This window comes from Erinaceus europaeus, chromosome 3 (genome assembly GCF_950295315.1).
Source record: "Erinaceus europaeus chromosome 3, mEriEur2.1, whole genome shotgun sequence".
In the NCBI taxonomy this organism is placed as follows: Eukaryota; Metazoa; Chordata; class Mammalia; order Eulipotyphla; family Erinaceidae; genus Erinaceus; species Erinaceus europaeus.
In genome coordinates, this window is record NC_080164.1 from 175,029,860 (window position 1) to 175,049,166 (window position 19,307).

Sequence of the window (19,307 nt, forward strand, 5' to 3'; positions counted from 1 at the left end):
TGCTCCCAGAGGGATAGAGAATGGGAAAGCTATCAGGGGAGGGGGTGGGATATGGAGATCAGGTGGTGGGAATTGTGTGGAGTTGTACCCCTCCTATCCTACGGTTTTATTAATGTCTCCTTTCTTAAATAAATAATTAAATTAAAAAATAATTATTATTTTATATTTAAGGATCTCAGAACAGCTGGAAAGCCTGACCAAAGTCATACAACTTGAGAGGGAGTTGTTCAAGAATTCAGTGAAGACCCTAACATTTATTTCCTTCTGGTTAAATCTTCTCCACTGGAATAAACTGTCTCCATGTTGAATTAAAAGATAGGAAGAAAAATGCCTTTAATTATTTCCAGTAGTCAGATATGTGATAGCATTTACTCCTGAATCGAAACTCATTCTTGTTGATATCGAGATATAATTGCTAGAATTAAAACCCAAACTATTTTTAAAGTGTCTGTTTTCAAAATTGAACCATAGTGAAATTGCTCTAGAGCAGAAACCAGAGACTCAATGGAGAATCCAACTAGCCTCATGGCAAAATGACATAGTTCCTTCAGCAAACCTCTCTGTTTTCTTCCTGAGAAAACTGATCGTAAGATATACTCTGCCATTTTAGTACTGGGGAAAGAGGGTTGAAATGTAAGACAATCAATCGTGGTAAAAGAAATAGGGCTTTATATGTTAACTCTTCTTTTAGCCACCAGGTTTCAGATGCTACCATGATGCCAACCTGACTTCCCTGGGCAGATGACCCCACCAATATGTCTTGGAGCCCCACGTCCTCAGAATCCCACCCAACTAGGGAAAAAGAGAGACAAGCTGGAAGTATGGATCAACCTGCCAACACCCATGTTCAGTGGGGAAGTAATTACAGAAGCCAAACCTTCCACCTTAACCTTCCACCTTCTGCACCCCATAATGACCTTGGGTCCATACTCCCAGAGGGATAAAGAATAAGAAAGCTAACAGGGGAGGTGTTGGAATAAGGAATTCTGATGGTGGGAATTGTGCAGAGTTGTACCCCTCTTATCCTATTTTTTTTGTCAGTGTTTCCTTTTTATAAATAAATTTTTTTTTTAAAAATAGGGCCTTCATCAAAAGTAAAGATATTCTCTCAGGTCATAATAATATCTCCTATAATGTTTCAAAAACTAAATCCAAATGTCATTATCACAAATTCTTTTTTTTTTTTTTTTGTTAACAAGTTACCAATTTATTTAAAAAGGTTAATTTAAGCATCTGCAATGGTGACTTCAACCTCAACTCCCGGCTCAATACTGATGGAAGTAATCTTCTTAACAATCTCAGAAGGGCTGTGTAAGTCAATGAGTCGCTTATGGATCCTCATCTGGAAGCGATCCCAAGTCTTAGATCCTTCGCCACAGGGGGTTTTCCTTGTAGTGATTCTCAGAGTCTTGGTAGGCATCTGAACCGGCCCTTTCACTTTCAGATTCTTCTCTTTTGCGCCCCTGATCAAGTCGGCACACACTTTCTCCAGAGACTTCACGTTGCGGCTGGTCAGTGTGATCCTGATGCGGTGGATGGCCACCTCTGGCTCCACGGGGGTCTTCCCGGTATCCTTAAAGGCCATGGCTGCGGGTACAGCTTCCTGACCGACTTGTTCCTCCACGAGAACAGCGGTGAGTCAGGAGCACTAGCTGACGAAAGCTCCGCCGCACTAGCTACCTCGCCTTCCGCAAAGAGCACAAATTCTTTTCTAATAGAAGTAATTGCATCCAAGTCTTACTTTTTTAAATTAGTGACAGCTTCTGGAATTTATCTTGGAGGCTGACAAAAGTACATTGATATCTTGATCACACACCGTCAAGCCTTCATGGACTAATGCACCTCTCTTTGTCAAAACAAGCATGGGTTCCAATTATCATAAACCAAGTTAGTGCATTACAGTTTTAAGAGGCTCCTAACCCTCATGGATGATTTTGATCCAGGGAACCTTAAAATTAATAAACTGTGAAAGGTGTATCTTCAGGCCTTGTTGAATGAAAATGAACATTAATACCCTGCTGATGAGTCATTAACATATCTCAACTGGAAGAAGTAAAACAACACTGTTACTTTCACTAAGAGAAGCTCAGTTAATTAATCTGACAGTGAAGGTCAGAATGTTGGATCTTAGGTTTATAGGGAGCCACAAACCTTACACATTTATTAAACATTTCCATCAGTTGTAAGAAAACTTAAAAAAAAAAAATGACCAAGTGGGAGTTACCAGAGGAGAAAGAGGAAATATCAGCTCATAAAATCACCCCAGAGATGTCTTCCTTCCTTGTACACACTGTGAAAACATAATCCCCAACTCATTACAGAGGGAAAGGTCTGAGTAGAGAGAAACACTAATTACACATTAGCTCAGTTAGCTAAAATCGGGTGGGATAATATATGAACTCATGAAACAAGCCATAAACAAAATTTTTTAGGCAGAGAATAGCAAATGGTTCTTTAAAGACGCAAGTCAGTCCCTATCCTATTCTTGGAAAACAAGATGGGAGGAGGAAGAGATGCTGGGAGTTCTAAATCTGAATAGAATGTCGAAATCTTGCTGTAGAAAAAGGTGACAGTAAGTAAACCCTGAAGAAATTAAGGGAAAAGATTCTCCCTTAAGGCAATATCCAGGGATGATCTGATTATAATCTACAAGTAGAGCTTGAGCTGATAAGGAAATAAATCTGTGGAAACTAGACTTTAAACTTGAGGAGGCCAGAATATTAACTATTGGGTATTCATAAGTACCAGTGTTGATCATTTTCTTTGTTACACGCAGAAGACTGTCCATTATTCTGCTGATGGACACATGGGTGGCTTCCATTTTCTGATAGTCTTTTTTTTCTTTTTAAAATTTTATTTACTTATTCATGAGAAAGACAAGAAAAACAGAAAGAGCCAGACATCACTCTGATACATGTGGAGCCAGGGACTGAACTCAGTACCTCATGCTTGAGAGTCCACCACTTTATCCACTGTGCGACCTTCCTGAGCACCATTTTCTGATAGTCTTAAGCGTTGCTCTGGGCTACGTTGTATGTGTCTCCTCATACAAGAGTAATTAGGACTGTGGCTCTCATTCAAATCACCCAGAGATGAAAATTAGCATCTAATTTGTAGAATTCCTCAGATACTAATAGTAATTTCCCCCTCACTTAAACACAATGTATGATAACTCTACACAAAGACTCACTCTTTGGACCATTTCTCTAAGAGCTATCTCATAACTGTTCTGGGTTTGCGTTCTTCTTCCTAGGCTCAAGCTCTCAGTTTGATTCTCAAAAAAACAAAAAAAAACAAAACAAACAAAAAAAAACATTTTCAGGCAGGGAGTACAGAAGATCAATCTGTCAATGCCCATATTCAGCAGAAAAGAAATTATAGAAGCTAGAACTCCCAACTTCTGCACCCTGTAAAAATCTTTGGTTCATACTCCCAAAGGGGGAAATATATTAGGGAAAGATGACCAGATGGCTTTGAATTCCAACTCCATCAGGATTCAAAGAGAGAAGAGACACACACACAAAAAAAAAAAAAAAAAAAAAAAGGAAGGACACTTGGAAGTAGTATATAGGTGTGACTTAGAAAGGCAGAGAAGGAAGGATCACTGGCAAAATATGTATAAACATAGAGAATTATACAAATCAGAGTCAGTCCATATCTGTGACTCTGGGAGAACAACGGTATTTCTAGTAGAGGGAATGGGACACAGAGCTTTGGTGACAGGGATGCTGCGGTACTGTGCCCCCATCATCACAGAGTTTGTAAATCAATATTGTCATTAATAATTTTTTTTTAAAAAAATCTGTTTTGCAACATTCATGTAATATGTGTACGTATGAGTATACATGTATATAAAATGTGTAATTATATCAATATAGGCCATATACATACACACTGAGCTATATTACCACACATAACATATTGATTTGTTTACTTACTTACTTATCTATTTTTACTAGAGCACTGCTCAGCTCTGGCTTATGAGGGTGCTGGGGATTCAAACCTGTAACCTTGGTGGCCAATGCATCAAAATCTCCTTGCATAGCCACTTGTATGTATGTATGTATGTATGTATGTATGTATGTATGTATGTATGCCGAGCAGACATACCCTTTATGGTGGCGTTTGGGGACAATTATACTCTGGAAGCTGGAAAGCTGTATGCTGTTAGGGAAAGGATACTGAATGGGGGGAAAAGTGCATGTAGATTTCCAAGCTAAACAGCATTCAGTCGGTTAGGTTCTCTGTACTTGGATTTCACCAAGAACAAGAGACACAGTTGTAATTCTGAATCGGTTCATTGTGAACAGCAAATGAAAAAAATTGATGAACGATTAAGTCATCAAGTTAGACTAGGTGAGATTCTTGCTAAAGATGAGAATGGACTTGAAAAGGAAGGAACTGTGAGTTTAGACAAAATTATCACTGTTTGCAGTGGTAACATGCCTACTGTAGTGGCATCGGGGAAACGGAAGTAACACTGACAAGTGAGGGTGTGCTATAGGTACTTATCCCGGGGGTGGGGTGAGAAACTGTACCTGTGTATCAATAACCATACTGTAAACCATTAACCCTCCAATAAAATGATAAAAAGAAAAACAACCCACAATACTTTTCAAAGAAATAACTAAGAGGTGTTCAAAACATTCTGGGTACATTGCTCCAATAACACCAAAAGCAATTCCATTGGTGAGACTGGAATTTGAATTGAGGCAGATATAGGCCATAACTTCTATTTTCTACTATTTTTTTACTTACATGGTAAGTGGTAGAATGAGGCTTACCTAGCATGGATCTGCTCCCCTCAGTTTTGTAGGTGAGGAGATACAGTGCAGTGTCTCTGTCAGTTAAGATACTTGTCCAGTGTTTAGATTGAAAATCAGAGAGTTTGGGATGCTTTATTTTTTTTTTTTGGAAGGGGTGCTCTTTTACAGCTCAGATAGTTTTGTTTTTTTTAAATCTTTATTTATTTATTCCCTTTTATTGCCCTTGTTTTATTGTCGTAGTGATTATTGTTGTTGTTATTAATGTCGTCGTTGTTGGATAGGACAGAGAGAAATAGAGGGGGGGGAGACAGAGAGGGGGAGAGAAAGACAGACACCTGAAGACCTGCTTCACAACCTGTGAAGCGACCCCCCCTGCAGGTGGGGAGTCGGGGGCTCGAACCGGGATCCTTACACCTGTCTTTGTGCTTTGTGCCACATGAGCTTAACCCGCTGTGCTACAGCCCAACTCCCCTGACTTTTTTTTAACCTGTAAATGGCCACTTATTTAGTGCTTAGTAGCTAAGATTGTTGCAGAAATGGTTAAAGATCATCTGAGGAAGCACTGAATATAAAAATACCCTGCAGCTCTGCTTTCCCCAGAGACCCACCCTACTAGGGAAAGAGAGAGGCAGACTGGGAGTATGGACCGACCAGTCAACGCCCATGTTCAGCGGGGAAGCAATTACAGAAGCCAGACCTTCCACCTTCTGCAACCCTCAATGACCCTGCTGGGTCCATGCTCCCAGAGGGTTAAAGAATAGGAAAGCTATTGGGGATGGGATGGGATATGGAGATCATGTGGTGGGAACTGTGTGGAACTGTACCCCTCTTATCCTACGGTTTTGTTAATGTCTCCTTTCTTAAATAAATAAATAAATAAATAAATAAATAAATAGAAAATGGAAAAAAAAGACCCAGCTGATATTATCCATAATTATTTTGGTATTTTGAACATGTATTTATTTATAGTATCACTAGGGCTGTCACTGGGGTTCAACACCTGCACAATGAATTGACTGCCCCTGGCTGTCATCCCTGCCCCTTTTTTATTTGCTAGAACAGGAAGAAATGGGGGGGGGGCCCTAGAGAGACACCCACAGCATTGGTTCACCACTCATGAAGCATCCTCTCTGCTGGTCATAATGAAAACCAGGGCCATGAATCTAGTCCTTGAACATGGTGATGTGTGAGTTCAACCAGGTATGCCACCACCAGACCCCTTGAGCCCCCACTTCAAAGCATTATTCTATTCAGAATTTTGTTCCCCTTTTGATTTTTCTTTTGCCCTTGTATGTACCAATTCCAGGGCATCCTGTGCCTTGGAGATTCACTGAGAGTGAAAGCTACATTGTTCAATACAAAATACAAACCCCAGAATGCTTTTGAAGTATAGCTGCCTATGATTCATTACATTATTTTTAAGTCATTTACTTAACCTTTATGGGTTTCAGGTAGCTCCCTACAGAAATGTTGGCTCTTCTGTAAAGTAATTCAAATCACTGGATTGGACTCAAGGTGGTTTAATCCTGTCTCAGAAGGGTTATGAAAAGGTTGAAGATTTTGATTCTAACCAAGTGGAAATGACAGATAGGTTGATCTCTCTTATTTAGGGCTTCAGGCCCACGTGGGGGTGGGGGGAAGACATAGGTTTTGAAGGAAAGGTAACACTGGGTGGTAAGAAGAGACTTTAAAATCACATAAGCTCCAGTCTGGGCCTTAGCTTTGGCCTGACTGTATGAACTTGTGATTTGATTTCTCAGAGGCTCAGTCTACTCTTTTGAAAATCAGAGCATAACAATAACCTCAGGAGGTCACTAGGAGGATTAAATGAGATAGAGCAAATAGGTCCAAACAGATTGTTTATGAATCCTGTAACTGACGTCTACGTTTACACTCTTAGATGAAGACAAAGTAACTACTGCTCACCGCTGAGCTCCCTTCCATTTTCTGGATGTCTGCAAATGCTCAGTCTGAGTCCACTGCAGTGGAAGACAAGTTGGAGAGACATATTTGAATGTGAATCTTGCTAAAAAAGAAAAAGCACCCAGGAAAACAGATGCTGTTCATCTTCATTTCCATTAGGAAGAGTTACCTTGCTGAGATACTGAACTTATCAGTGAGGGTGGGAGGTTACTCTGACCTCATGGGTCACATGATGCAACGCCAGAAGACTTCACTTTGGGGGACTGGGTGGTGAAATACCAGGTGGAGTGCACATATTACAATGCACAAGGACCCTGGTTCAAACCCCTGGTCCTTCACCAGCAAGCAGGAAGCTTCACAAGTGGTGAAGCAGAGCTGCAGGCATCTCTCTCTCTCTCTCTCTCTCTCTGCTTCTCTCTATCTCTCTCTTCCTCCCCTTTCCCTCTCAGTTTCTTTCTGTCTCTATCTAGAAATTAAAAAAAAAAAAAACCTATCTTTAAAAAGTAAGAGTTCACTTTCAGAAAACAGCACACTCTTAATTTTTAGGTGATCTCTTCCTTCCAAGAGACCAAGTTCCAAGCTCTAACTGGTACTAACTGATTTTTTTTAAAAAGTGTCTATTTCACTTTTTAAAAAAATCACTTTATTGGGGGATTAGATAAAATAAGCCAAAAAGAAAAGGAAAAATAATGCAAGGACAAGCACAATGACCCCAGTTCAAGCCCCCAACTCCACACCTGCAGGGGAGTCACTTCAAAAGCGGTGAAGTAGGTCTGCGGGTATCTATCTTTCTCTCCCTCTCTCTGTCTTCCCCTCCTCTCTCAACATATTTCTGTCCTATCCAACAACAGCAACAACAATGGAAAAAAGAGAACCACCAGGAGCAGTGGCTTCGTAGTGAAGGCACAGAGCCCTAGTGTTAACCCTGGAGGCAAAATAAAAAGAAAAAACAAAGGAAGTCGGGCGGTAGTGCAGTGGGTTAAACTCACATGGCACGAAGTGCAAGGTCTGGTGGAAGGATCCCGGTTCGAGCCCCCGGCTCCCAACCTGCAGGGGAATTGCTTCACAAGTGGTGAAGCAGGTCTGCAGGTGTCTATCTTTCTCTTCCTCTCTGTCTTCCCCTCCTCTCTCCATTTCTCTGTCCTATCCAACAACGATGACAACAACAGCAATAATAACTACAACAATAACAAACAAGGGCAACAAAAGAGAAAATTAATAAATATAAAAAACTTAAAAAGAAGAAAAATTAAAAAGACACGCCTGTTTATCTTTCATTTTCTCATCTATAAAAGGGATGAATAGATTATCAGGTTCTGTTACTCAGTCTGGCTCCAGAATACTGTTAATCTCCTGGGTCGGGCAATGGTGCAGCGGGTTAAGCGCACATGCTGCAAAGAGCAAGGACCAGCATAAGGATCCTGGTTCGATCCCCCAGCTCCCCACCTGAAGGGAGGGTCACTTCACAAGTGGTGAAGCAGATCTGTAGGTGTCTTTCTCTCCCCATTTCTTTCTTCCCCTTCTCGTTCCATTTCTTTCTGTCCTATCCAACAACGACATCAATAACAATAACAACCACAATAATTTTTTTTAAAAAAAAGGGGCAACAAAAGGGGGGGAAGCCTCCAGGATCAGTGGACTCTTGGTGCAGACACTGAGCCCCAGCAATAACCCAAGAAGGAAAAAAAAAAAAAAGAACATTGTTATTCTCTAAATGACTGCACTTAGGTACACCCAGTGCCCTTATAGATGGTTTAAATGCAAATCTTCAGGGGCCAGGTGGTGGCTCACCTGGTTAAGTGCTCATATTTCAGTGCACAAGGACCCAGGTCCAAGTCCCTGGTCCCCACCTGCAGAGGGAAAGCTTTAACAGTGGTGAAGCAGGGCTACAGGTGTCTCTCTATCTCTCTCCCTCACTATCTCTTTCTCCCCTCTCAATTTCTCTCTCTTTCAAGCCAATAATAAATGCATAAGTAAAATATTTTTAAATGGAAATCTTCAAAGATATAAGGTAATACATCCCTGCAGGAAAAACAATTTCCTTGAATATAAAATATATTGCTAAAACCACAATAGGCACAACTTACCAATGGTTATCTATGAGCAGTAGAAATTATTTATTCCTTTAGAAATGCAATCGTTTGGTTGCAAGTGCAGTGTGAAAAATAAAATAGATTACCTATTCACAAAAAGATATATAGTGCAACTTAATATACATTGCTAAGTGTACAAGCATCCCCAATTCAAGTTGCAAATTACAGAACAAAGAACACAGTGGTCCCTTGACATCTGAGGATTTGCATTTCCATTTTAAATTACTCAGAAGCAAGTATAAAAGCCTGTATGTTATAATCTGCCAAGATATTTGTATTGGGGAAATTACCCAGGATACAGATATACTGAACCTCGTTCACAGAACTACCTATGCCAAACTGGCATTCTCAAAGCTTGACTTAACAGATGCCCGTTGCCAGTATAAAGCAGCATGTGTTACATCTTCACTAAAATTTAATGATGAAATTAAACAACTTACATCTTTTTGTATGTATTTGAGTTACTCCCTATGTAACAAAAGGATTGTAATTCCAAATTACTTCCTGACATCAGTGTGAATTTCTTCTTGTCTTTTCTGGAATCTTATATAAAACGACCTGTTTCATAGCTGATATTGTTGAGGAAATAATGGGATTTACAGTGCATTCATTTATAACATGACATGGTTGGTAAGAATAATGGTAGATATTTAGTGATGACTATACTCTGGGCATAAGGAAAAGAACAGGCTCTACAGTAAGGCTGCCTAGACTGGAGTCTCTCTTCCAAGTCTTGGTAACTACTGTGATTTGCCTTTCCAAAATAAAACTGAGTAATCAGGAAATTTAAAAAAAAGTGGAATTGAAACAATGCTTACTTTATAGGATTCTGGTAAAGAGAAAAATACATATAGATGAGACATTTAAATCACAGACTGGAATATTGATAGCTGTCACTATTGTTGAATCCCCCACAATAATCACAGGAGAGCTTTTCAGCTATGCTATTCATACTTAGATATAAGAGGGGTGTAGAGATGCAGACACTGTGCCCAAGTCACTTGGTTAGTTAGTTGTAAAACTGAGGTTTCCATTAAGTGGCTTCACTACAGAGACGTCGACTTATTTATACAACCAACACTATTAAACAATAAACAGGGGGCTGGGTGGTGGTACACCTGGTTAAGCACACATATTACCAAGCACAAGGACCAGGGTTCGAGCCGCCACTCCCCACCTGCAGGGGGACCGCTTCATGAATGGGGAAGCAGGTATGCAGGTGTCTTTCTCTCCTTCCCTCCCTCTCTATTTCCCTTACCCCTCTCACTTTCTCTCTGTTTTATCTAATAAAAACTAGAAAGAAAGAAAGAAAGAAAGAAAGAAAGAAAGAAAGAAAGAAAGGCACCAGGAACAGTGGATTCATAGTGTTGGCACTGAGTCCTGGTGGCAATGAAAGAAAGAGAGAGAGAAAGAAAGAAAGAAAGGAAGAAAGAGATCAAGGGAAAAAATTAAAAATCAAACATACTCAAGGTCTAGATTCTAGAAGAGAATTTGAATGCCTGAGGAAATCAAGCCTTGTTTCCCTAACCTGAGAGGGAAGAGGGAAATGGAAAGACACTTGGAAGCTGTATTATGTGTACAAGTGGCTTAGAAAGAAAGTGAAGGCAGAGCCTTAGGAGTGAATTAAAATGGGCACCAGCTTTCACATGGGGTCAGCCACCTTTGCCCAAATGGTTCCTGTACTTCTCTAGTGTGGGCCTTTCATTTTCCTGATTAAAGGTTTAAAATATCTGAAAAAAAAAAAAAACTATGAGGAATACTTTGATAAAAATAATAAGGGGGTGGGGGAGGCGAAGTCTTTAAGAATGGAATGAAAGTCATTTATTTGAGTCTTATGAATACAAAAAAAGAAGAATTTATGGGACATTTACTCAATGGAGTGATACTACATAATTTAAAAGACTATTAGGGAAGCGACTAAGGCAGTGAAGGACAACTACCAAGTGATCTCACTCACATGTGGAACACAGAGAATTGAGACTCATGGACTCGGTGGGGGAAGCTAGTCCATATCTAAGACCCTAGGAGAACTATAGTGGTCATCCATCGTTGGGGGGCTGGCTGAGTGGAGCATTGAGGCACAGAACTTTGGTGATGGAAAGAATGTAGAACTATACTTCTATTATCCTATCATCTTGTAACTCACTAGAGATGCCATTTTAACTGGAAAGGAGACTCCCAGAAAAAAGTAGTTTTCACCAAAGCTTGAAGGTGATGAGGAGATTCATAAGGGCAGAAGAAAGTCTAAGAAGAAAGAAGAGCCTTGAAGCATATTTGAGCAGCTGCAAAGGCATCGGCTAAATCAGGGCACATGAGGGAGAAGGGGATAAGGGTAACAGAAGTCAAGGGAAGAGAAAGGAGGGTAGAGAACTAGGAGTGAAATGCCTGAGGGTTTTGGACAAAGACGTCATAGGATATGACTGATATTTTTGCAGGATCACTCTAACTGCCATATCCTGAATCTAAGCAAGGACAGAGACAGGGTAACTTGTGGAAGGCTACTGCATTGACCTAAAAGCAAGGTCAGCTCGACATGTTGACCATTACCCATAGACACTTTGCTCCACAAGAGGACTAGTTTTGGTAGCATTATCAGAACAACACCTTGGTGGGTTTGACAAGTTCATGGCAATTTACAGTCATCAGGGGCTGAACCATGAAGATCCAACAAAGGACATCTTTGTAATAATCCACTGAGCATAAGACAGTGTAAGAGCAACATCCCCTGGAAGGATCAGGCATACCTCTCTCTATGTGTGTTTCTGCTTACATCTTGTGTCCTATTAGCTTGTTACCTAGGTTCAGATCTGCAGCATCTCTCCTGTGATAGATCACAGAACCTTCCAATGACCTCCAGGTAATTAAATCTGGCTGCCACTCAAGGTCCCACCTTGCAGATGATGAACTAAGCTCCCTCAATGCTTTCAAGGACTAACTCTGGCTTCCTTTCTATTCGGCTAGCCTTGAGCCAGACATAGCCCACGGAAAAACATCTCTTAGCTTTCAGACAAGGCATCTAAGACCAAATTTCAGAACAAAGGCTGAATAAACAACTCAGAGCAGATGGAACAATAAGAATTTTTCTTCAAGTGATAATCCTAGCTTCTGTCTCCTCCCTGCATCCCCAAGCACCACCACCATCAGAACCACACACCTGGAATCACTGTCAAAATTTAACATGGCAGTATGCCCATGTGCTCAACAGAAATATCCAAAACAGAAAATAAATCCTCTGCTCAACCATTTGAAAAGGGATGACTAATGGCAAAGGAAGCCAGTGATTTATTGGAATTGGAATTGAGGTCATTTGGGCAAGGTTTAAATAGTGTCGTGCCAGCTAATTTTTGTGACTTAATTCAAAGAAACTTCATTCTCTAAAAAGACTTAGTTGGAAGGGTGTCAATGCCAGCCTGACTCTACCTTGTTCTCTTACTGGTTCTCTGTTCTGTCATTTCTCCAAACATTCACCATTTTTGCCTTTAACTACTTTCCCTTCATGATGTTTTACTTGAAAGGGAAAACAACGCAAAGGAAAAAGCCGGAGTGCAACAAGGGATAAATGAAAGTCCCAGTTGGTCACGTAATCATCACCTGGCGCCCAGTAGAGCAGGCACATTATCTTGTGCAAGGACCCAGGTTAAAGTTAAGCATCAGGCCACCACAAAGGAACACCTACAGAGAGGGAACTGTGTGCTCAGTGGAGTGCTGTGGTGTCTCTCTATCTTTTTCTATATCTATCTCCCCCTCTCTCTCTAACTCTCCCTATTTCTCTCTGTCTCTCATCTTCTATCTAGAAGAAAATAAAATGACCTCCCCCCCAATTGTGGAGGACTAATGCAGGCAGGTTTATCAGTGATAACCTTGATGGTAAAAAGAGGGAAAGAAAGAAAGAAAGAAAGAAAGAAAGAAAGAAAGAAAGAAAGAAAGAAAGAAAGAGAGAGAGAAGAGAGAAAGAAAGAAAGAAAGAAAGAAAGAAAGAAAGAAAGAAAGAAAGAAAGAAAGAAAGAGAAAGGAAGGAAGGGACAGAGAAGGGAGGGAGGAAAAGAAATTTCAACCATGTGAAAATGAAATTTATAAACCCTCATATTTCAGTTAGTTATTATAGAGAGGAACACATTGGGATGTCTAATCTAAACAAGAAATCATTGCCTAAAATAAGTGAAATACTGGAACTACCCTATCCCCTCTATTCTGGAAAATACTTCTCTGATCAGCCACTTGTCTCACCTCATTTTGGGGGCAGGTGGATTGAAAGGACTTTTTTAAATGTATTTATTTATAAATTGGAAACACTGACTAAACCATAGGATAAGAGGGGTACAAATCCCACACCAGAACTCCATATCCATCCCCTCCCCTGTTAGCTTCTCTATTCTTTCTCCCTCTAGGAGTATGGACCCAGGGTCATTATGGGGTACAGAAGATGGAAGGCCTGGCTTCTGTAATTGCTTCCCCACTGAACATGAGCACTGACAGATCAGTCCATACTCCCAGCCTCTCTCTCTCTCTCTCTCTCTCTCTCTCTCTCTCTCTCTCTCTCTCTCTCTTTCCCTAGTGGGGCAGGGCTCTGGGGAAGTGGAGCTATGGGACACATTGGTAGGGTCATCTGCCCAGGGAAGTCCAGTTGGCATCATGGTAGCATCTGGAACCTGGTGGCTGAAAAAAGAGTTAACATATAAAGTCATGCAAATTGTTAATTAATCATGAACCTAAAGGCTGGAATATTGCAGATGAAGATTTGGGATCTCCGTTTTGGAAATAGCTAGTAGGTCTATTTTAGGTATATTCCAAAGGGCCCATGACTTTATTAGTTTTTGCCTGAACCTGACATCTGATATGCAGGTGGACCCAGGTTATTGTCTGGGGAGATGATGTCATGGCTGGAAAAGGGGCTAGAAAGCTGGGTCAGGAAGAGAGTAGCTCCCAAGTATGGGAAAAGTGTATAAATATTGTTGACTGTAAAAAAAGGACTTCTTTGAGTCCACCTTCTTTTTTTAACAATTTATTTTTTTCACCAGAGCACCACTCAGCTCTGGAGGTTTTTTGTTTGTTTGCCTTTTGTTTGTTTTTAATTTTTTATTAGTAATTTAATAATGATCAACAAGATTGTGGTATAAGAGGGGCACAATTCCACACAAGTCCCACCACCAGAGTTCTGTACCCCATCCCTTGCATTGGAAGCCTTCCTATTCTTTATCCCTCTAGGAGTATGGACTAAATATCCTTATGAGGTGCAGAAGGTGGAAGGTCTGGCTTCTGAGATTGTTTCTCTGCTGTACATGGGCATTGACAAGTGGATCCAGCCTCCCAGCCTGTTTCTATCTTTCCTTAGTAGGGTAGGGCTCTGGGGAGGTGGGGTTCCAGGACTCATTGGTGAGGTCATCTGCCCAGGGAAGTCAGGTTGGTGCCATGGTAGCATCTGCGACTTGATGGCTAAAAAGTGTTAAAATATAAATTTATAAAGTTGGATAAATTGTTTAGTAAACAGGAACCCTAAGGTAAAAATATAGCATATGATATTTGGAGTCTTCACGTTGGAAGAAGCTAGGAAATCTATTTTATGTATATTCAAAAGGGCCCATAACTATCCATTTTTGCCTGAGCCTGATAGTTAACTTGCGGTTGGGCTATAAGTATTATCTGAGAAGATGGTGTCAAAGTTGGGAATAGGACTAGAAAGCTGGGTCATGGCAAAGAGAAGCTCCAAAATATAAGAAAAGTATATAAATGTCATTAATTGTAGCCTCCATTGATCTGACTTAGGGCTTATGTCTATTTATACTCAGCATGGGAGCCTGTGTAACCTCTGCATCACTGTCAGTATAAGCCTGCATCCCGTGGTCATCTCTAGAGACATTCTAGGTTGCATTCATTTCAGGACCAGTTTTCCTCAAGTGGCATTGTATGTTGACCCATGCTGCCTTTGGAGAGTGGGGCAGGCCCTACCATTGTTGTTTTACATTGAAGACAAGGTCCTGTAAAGGTCCACAAGAGGGTTTATGCTATTGTTCCTGATGGAGATAACCAGTGATGGTGGAAAGAGGGATCTGGTAGAGGTCTAGGCCCATCATAACTATATGGGAATCCCAGGATTCCCTGACTAGAGCCCCACATGATGAGGTGGTCTGGTAGTGACCAAAAGGGTCATCATTAAAAAGTTCCAGTCTTTGCCTTTTCCCAACTTGCAGTCCTTACTTTATCAGACAGGGCTAGGCTTAGAGTAATAGAGGGAAGTAAAATAGGAAGTAGGTGAGGACAGTATCTAGGTGTAAGTAGAAAATATTTGATTAAGCACATTTTGTTATCTTTTTTAGGTCCTTCTACTTGCTTGCTACACTTATTGAGTCACTATAGATTATTGAACACTTTTACTTTAAGGTGTATATTTTCCCCTAACTTATGCATGTGCATGTGCGCCCTATCTCATGTGCCCTGGTCTATATCTAGGGTCTATAACTCTGCCAGGATGTGCACCACCTCAAATGGAACTTACAAGTGCTATGGGCTAGGAAAGGTCTCACCCAAGAATTGGAGCTGGAGGGTTGACATCCTAAGCCTGGTATCTCTGGACACAGTTCTAAATAAAACATGTCAAGGTGACCCTGGGTGCCATTTTGCATGGTACACCTCCTGGCAGAGTTACAGAACCTAGATAGAGACCTACCTCTCTTCTCTCTCTCTCTCTCTCTCTTTCTCTTTTCTTCTGGCAGAATATTTTATAATCTATACTTTTAAAATGCCTTTGAAAGGGAGTTGGGTGGTAACACAGCGGGTTAAGCACAGGTGGCAGAAAGCACAAGGACTGGCGTAAGGATCCCGGTTCAAACCCCCAGCTCCCCACCAGCAGGGGAGTCGCTTCACAAGCGGTGAAGCAGGTCTGCAGGTGTCTATCTTCCTCTCTCTCCCTCTCTGTCTTCCCCTCCTCTCTCCATTTCTCTCTGTCCTATCCAGCAACAATGACATCAATAATAACTACAACAATAAAACAACAAGGGCAACAAAAGGGAATAAATAAATATTAAAAAAAAAGAAAATGCCTTTGAAGAACTGAGTCCAACATCAGAGAATAAAAATAAACCAATGGAAATACATCAAATTTAAAAATGTCTACATAATGAAATGAATAATCATCAAAACAAAAAGAAACCCTACATAATGGGACATCTATAGATGCCAGCTTGTCAATTCTAGATCTTAGTAGTAGAGTGTCATTGTTCTAAAGAAATTTAATGAGATGAAAGAGAACTTCCTCATTTATGTGTCTCGATAAAATTGTTTATTTTTATGCCACATGCAAGTATGCTGTGCCGTAAACAGGACACCACTAAGCATCCCTTTGTACTAGGTCACAGTTCTTATACTTTTCTTTATTAGTGATTTAATATTGGCTTACAGAACTATGAGATAGTATAATTCCATAAAATTTCCACCACCAGTGTTCTGTGTCCCCCACCCCCTCCACTGGAAACTGCAGTAGTTCTCCTAAGGTCCCAGATATGGGCTGACTTTATATCTATAACTATACATCTATAGCTAAATAATTTTTAAAGAATTTATTTATTTGTTAATGAGAAAGATAAGAGGAGAGAGAGAACCAGATATCACTCTGGTATATGTACTGCCGGGGCTTGAACTCAGAACCTCATTCTTGAGAGTCCAATGCTTTATCCACCGCACCATCTCCCGGACCACAATATATCTATATATCTAGAGAGATACTCTGCCCATTTTTTTTTAATTCTTGCCTTCACTTCCTAAGTCACACCTACACCTATTATACGAATGTCCTTTCTTTCTTCCTCTTCTTCCTCAGACAAGAGAAACCATGCCTGACCTCCTCTGGTGTTTTTTTAGATTTGGTTCTCTTTCAGTGATGGTATAAAAACAAGAGTCCTGGGGCTGGGTGGTGGTGCACCTGGTTGAGTGCACATGATAACAGTGCCCAAGGACCCTGGTTTGAGCCCCCGGTTCCCACCTGCAAGGGGAAAGCTTCACGAGTGGTGAAGCAGGACTGCCGGTGTCTCTCTCTTCCCTCTCCAGTTCTGATTATCTCTATCCAATAAATAAATAAAGATTATTTTAAAATATTAATTAAAAAAAGATTCCTGATGTCAAATGCTTTGAGTCCTCGGTTCACACTTCTTCTGCTTGAACGTCTTCCCACCAACAATCTACTATAATAATGCTTCTGGCAAATATATCCACATTTTGCAATCTAGTTTTAAGACCACCTTCTCCTAGCTTTCCCAATTTCTAAATTAATATATATATATATATATATATATATATGATTTTTAAACTCTGAACCATAACAAATTCAGAAGCTCCCTTACTGTGCTTAAGTTCTGCCCTATGTGTAGGGACATGTATATTTTCACTCTCTCTTGTAATTAACTCACAAGTTCTGTGAGCATATAGGTCATGCCACAGTCGTCTTCTTGTTTCACGTGCCTCGTCTAAAACAGAGGTGAATAAATACTAAGTGGGGGCGTGGTAAATAAAAATTAAAATTCACCTCTTGGTTAGTCCAGAGGGTTGCATTTTTAGCTCCTAAGGTGATAGTCAACAGCATTAGCACTATACAAGTAAAATAGCGTCTGGGACTGTGACCATCTTTTATTTGCAGCTAATTTTCAAAATTAAATGTAAGAATTAAATAAGTTTCACATATTTTCACGGTCATACTAAATACCTACATTATGCTAGAGATCTAGCAAGTCTTTCCACAGATTAAAAAATACAGTTGTTGTTTTTTTTTCCTGGAAAATAGAGGGTGTTTTTCAATTTCTCTCTGGTGAGTTATTTAAAGAAATCTAAAGTACAAATAATCAAAAACACATAAATTACATAAAATCTACTCTTAAGCATTTGTTGTTATTGTTGTTGTTGTTTCTCAGAAATTGAGAGATCTAATCAGTTACCATGAACTTTCTTCTGAATCTTCACTCACATAGGTTAAATTTTCTCAGCTGAATGTGCTCATTCATTAATGGTTCACCTGTGATTTTTTTTTAATCATTTGATTGCGGGAGGCATTAATGGTTTACAGTATAGCCTATCTACACATGGGTCAAATTTCTCATCTCAATATGTTTCTTTTTTTAATACCTTCAGTTGGTTCACTATTACTAGGAGCAGAGAGGTCTCAAGTAATTACTTACTCTGGGCTACATTCTAAGTCTAGGCTTTTTCAGAATCTTAGCACCCTTCAAAGCTGACATATATGCTGGCATTATTGCAGGAAAAATAAGATGCTGCAGCCCTTGTGAAGGTAAAACGTTCTATGTTCGATGCTATGCAAGAAACAATTAAGGGTTTTTTTTTTTAAGCTAAGGTAAGGAATACATTCGAAAATTCAAACCAAAAAATTACATTGCTAGAATATCAAATTTTTATTCACCTCAGAAGAGATCTAAAAGGCCAAGAAACAGGAAAAAATGCTCCAAGTCTTTGATTGTCAAAGAAATGCCAAAAAATACAACAGTGAGATACCACTTCACTCCTGAATGTATGAATGCCATACATCAGAAAAGGTAACAGCAACAAATGCTGGAGAGGTTGTGGGGTCAAAGGAACCCTCCTTCACTACTGGTGGGAATGTAAATTGGCCCAGCCTCCGTGGAGAACATTCTGGAGAACTCTCACAAGGCTAGAAATGGACCTACCCTATGATCCTGCAATTCCTCTCCTGGGGATATATCCTAAGGAACTCAACACACCCATCCAAAAAGATCTGTGTACACATATGTCCTTAGCAGCACAATTTGTAATAGCCAAAACCTGGAAGCAACCCAGGTGACCAACAACAGATGAGTGGCTGAGCAAGTTGTGGTATATATACACAATGGAATACTACTCAGCTATTAAACATGGTGACTTCACCGTTTTCAGCTGATCTTGGATGGACCTTGAAAAATCCATGTTAAGTGAAATAAGTCAGAAACAGAAGAATGAATATGGGATGGCCTCACTCTGAGGCAGAAGTTGAAAAACAAGATCAGAAGAGAAAACACACGTAGAACCTGAACTGGAATTGGCATACTGCACCAAAGTAAAAGACTCTGGGGTTGGTGGAGGGGGTAGAATACAGGTCCAAGAAGGATGACAGAGGACCTAGTGGGGGTTGTATTGTTATATGGAAAACTGAGAAATGGTATGCATGTGCAAACTATTGTACTTACTGTTGAATGTAAAACATTAATTCCCCAATAAAGAAACTAAAAATAAAAAAAAAGAATATTGAATGTGTGTACAGTAAAAACACAGCACAAAAGAAGCTCTAGCTTATCAAGGCACATTATACTGATGCACAGAGTTACCATACCTTTGAAGCGAGAGGCCAGGCTCCCATCAGAGTCCTCCCAATTGAGCAAGAGGAAGTTACTCCTAAAAAAATTAGGGCTCAGGAAAAAAAAAACAGTGTATAATTAGGCCCGTTGGGGTGAGAGATGAGGAGGAAGAAAAGTATAGCTACTATGAAACACTTTACCAACCTGTTCCTGAAGGCTAAACACCAGTAATAACA

At 40.2% G+C, this 19,307-nt stretch overlaps 1 protein-coding gene across 1 annotated transcript; it reads right to left on the reverse strand.

Annotated features, from left to right (window-relative positions):
- Positions 1 to 1,171: 1,171 nt before the first annotated feature.
- On the reverse strand, positions 1,172 to 1,699 carry LOC103108891 (small ribosomal subunit protein uS10-like). The gene has a single exon (XM_060188635.1). It carries the CDS (start codon positions 1,583 to 1,585, stop codon positions 1,226 to 1,228), a length of 360 nt encoding a protein of 119 aa, XP_060044618.1. The 5' UTR covers positions 1,586 to 1,699; the 3' UTR covers positions 1,172 to 1,225.
- Positions 1,700 to 19,307: the final 17,608 nt, after the last annotated feature.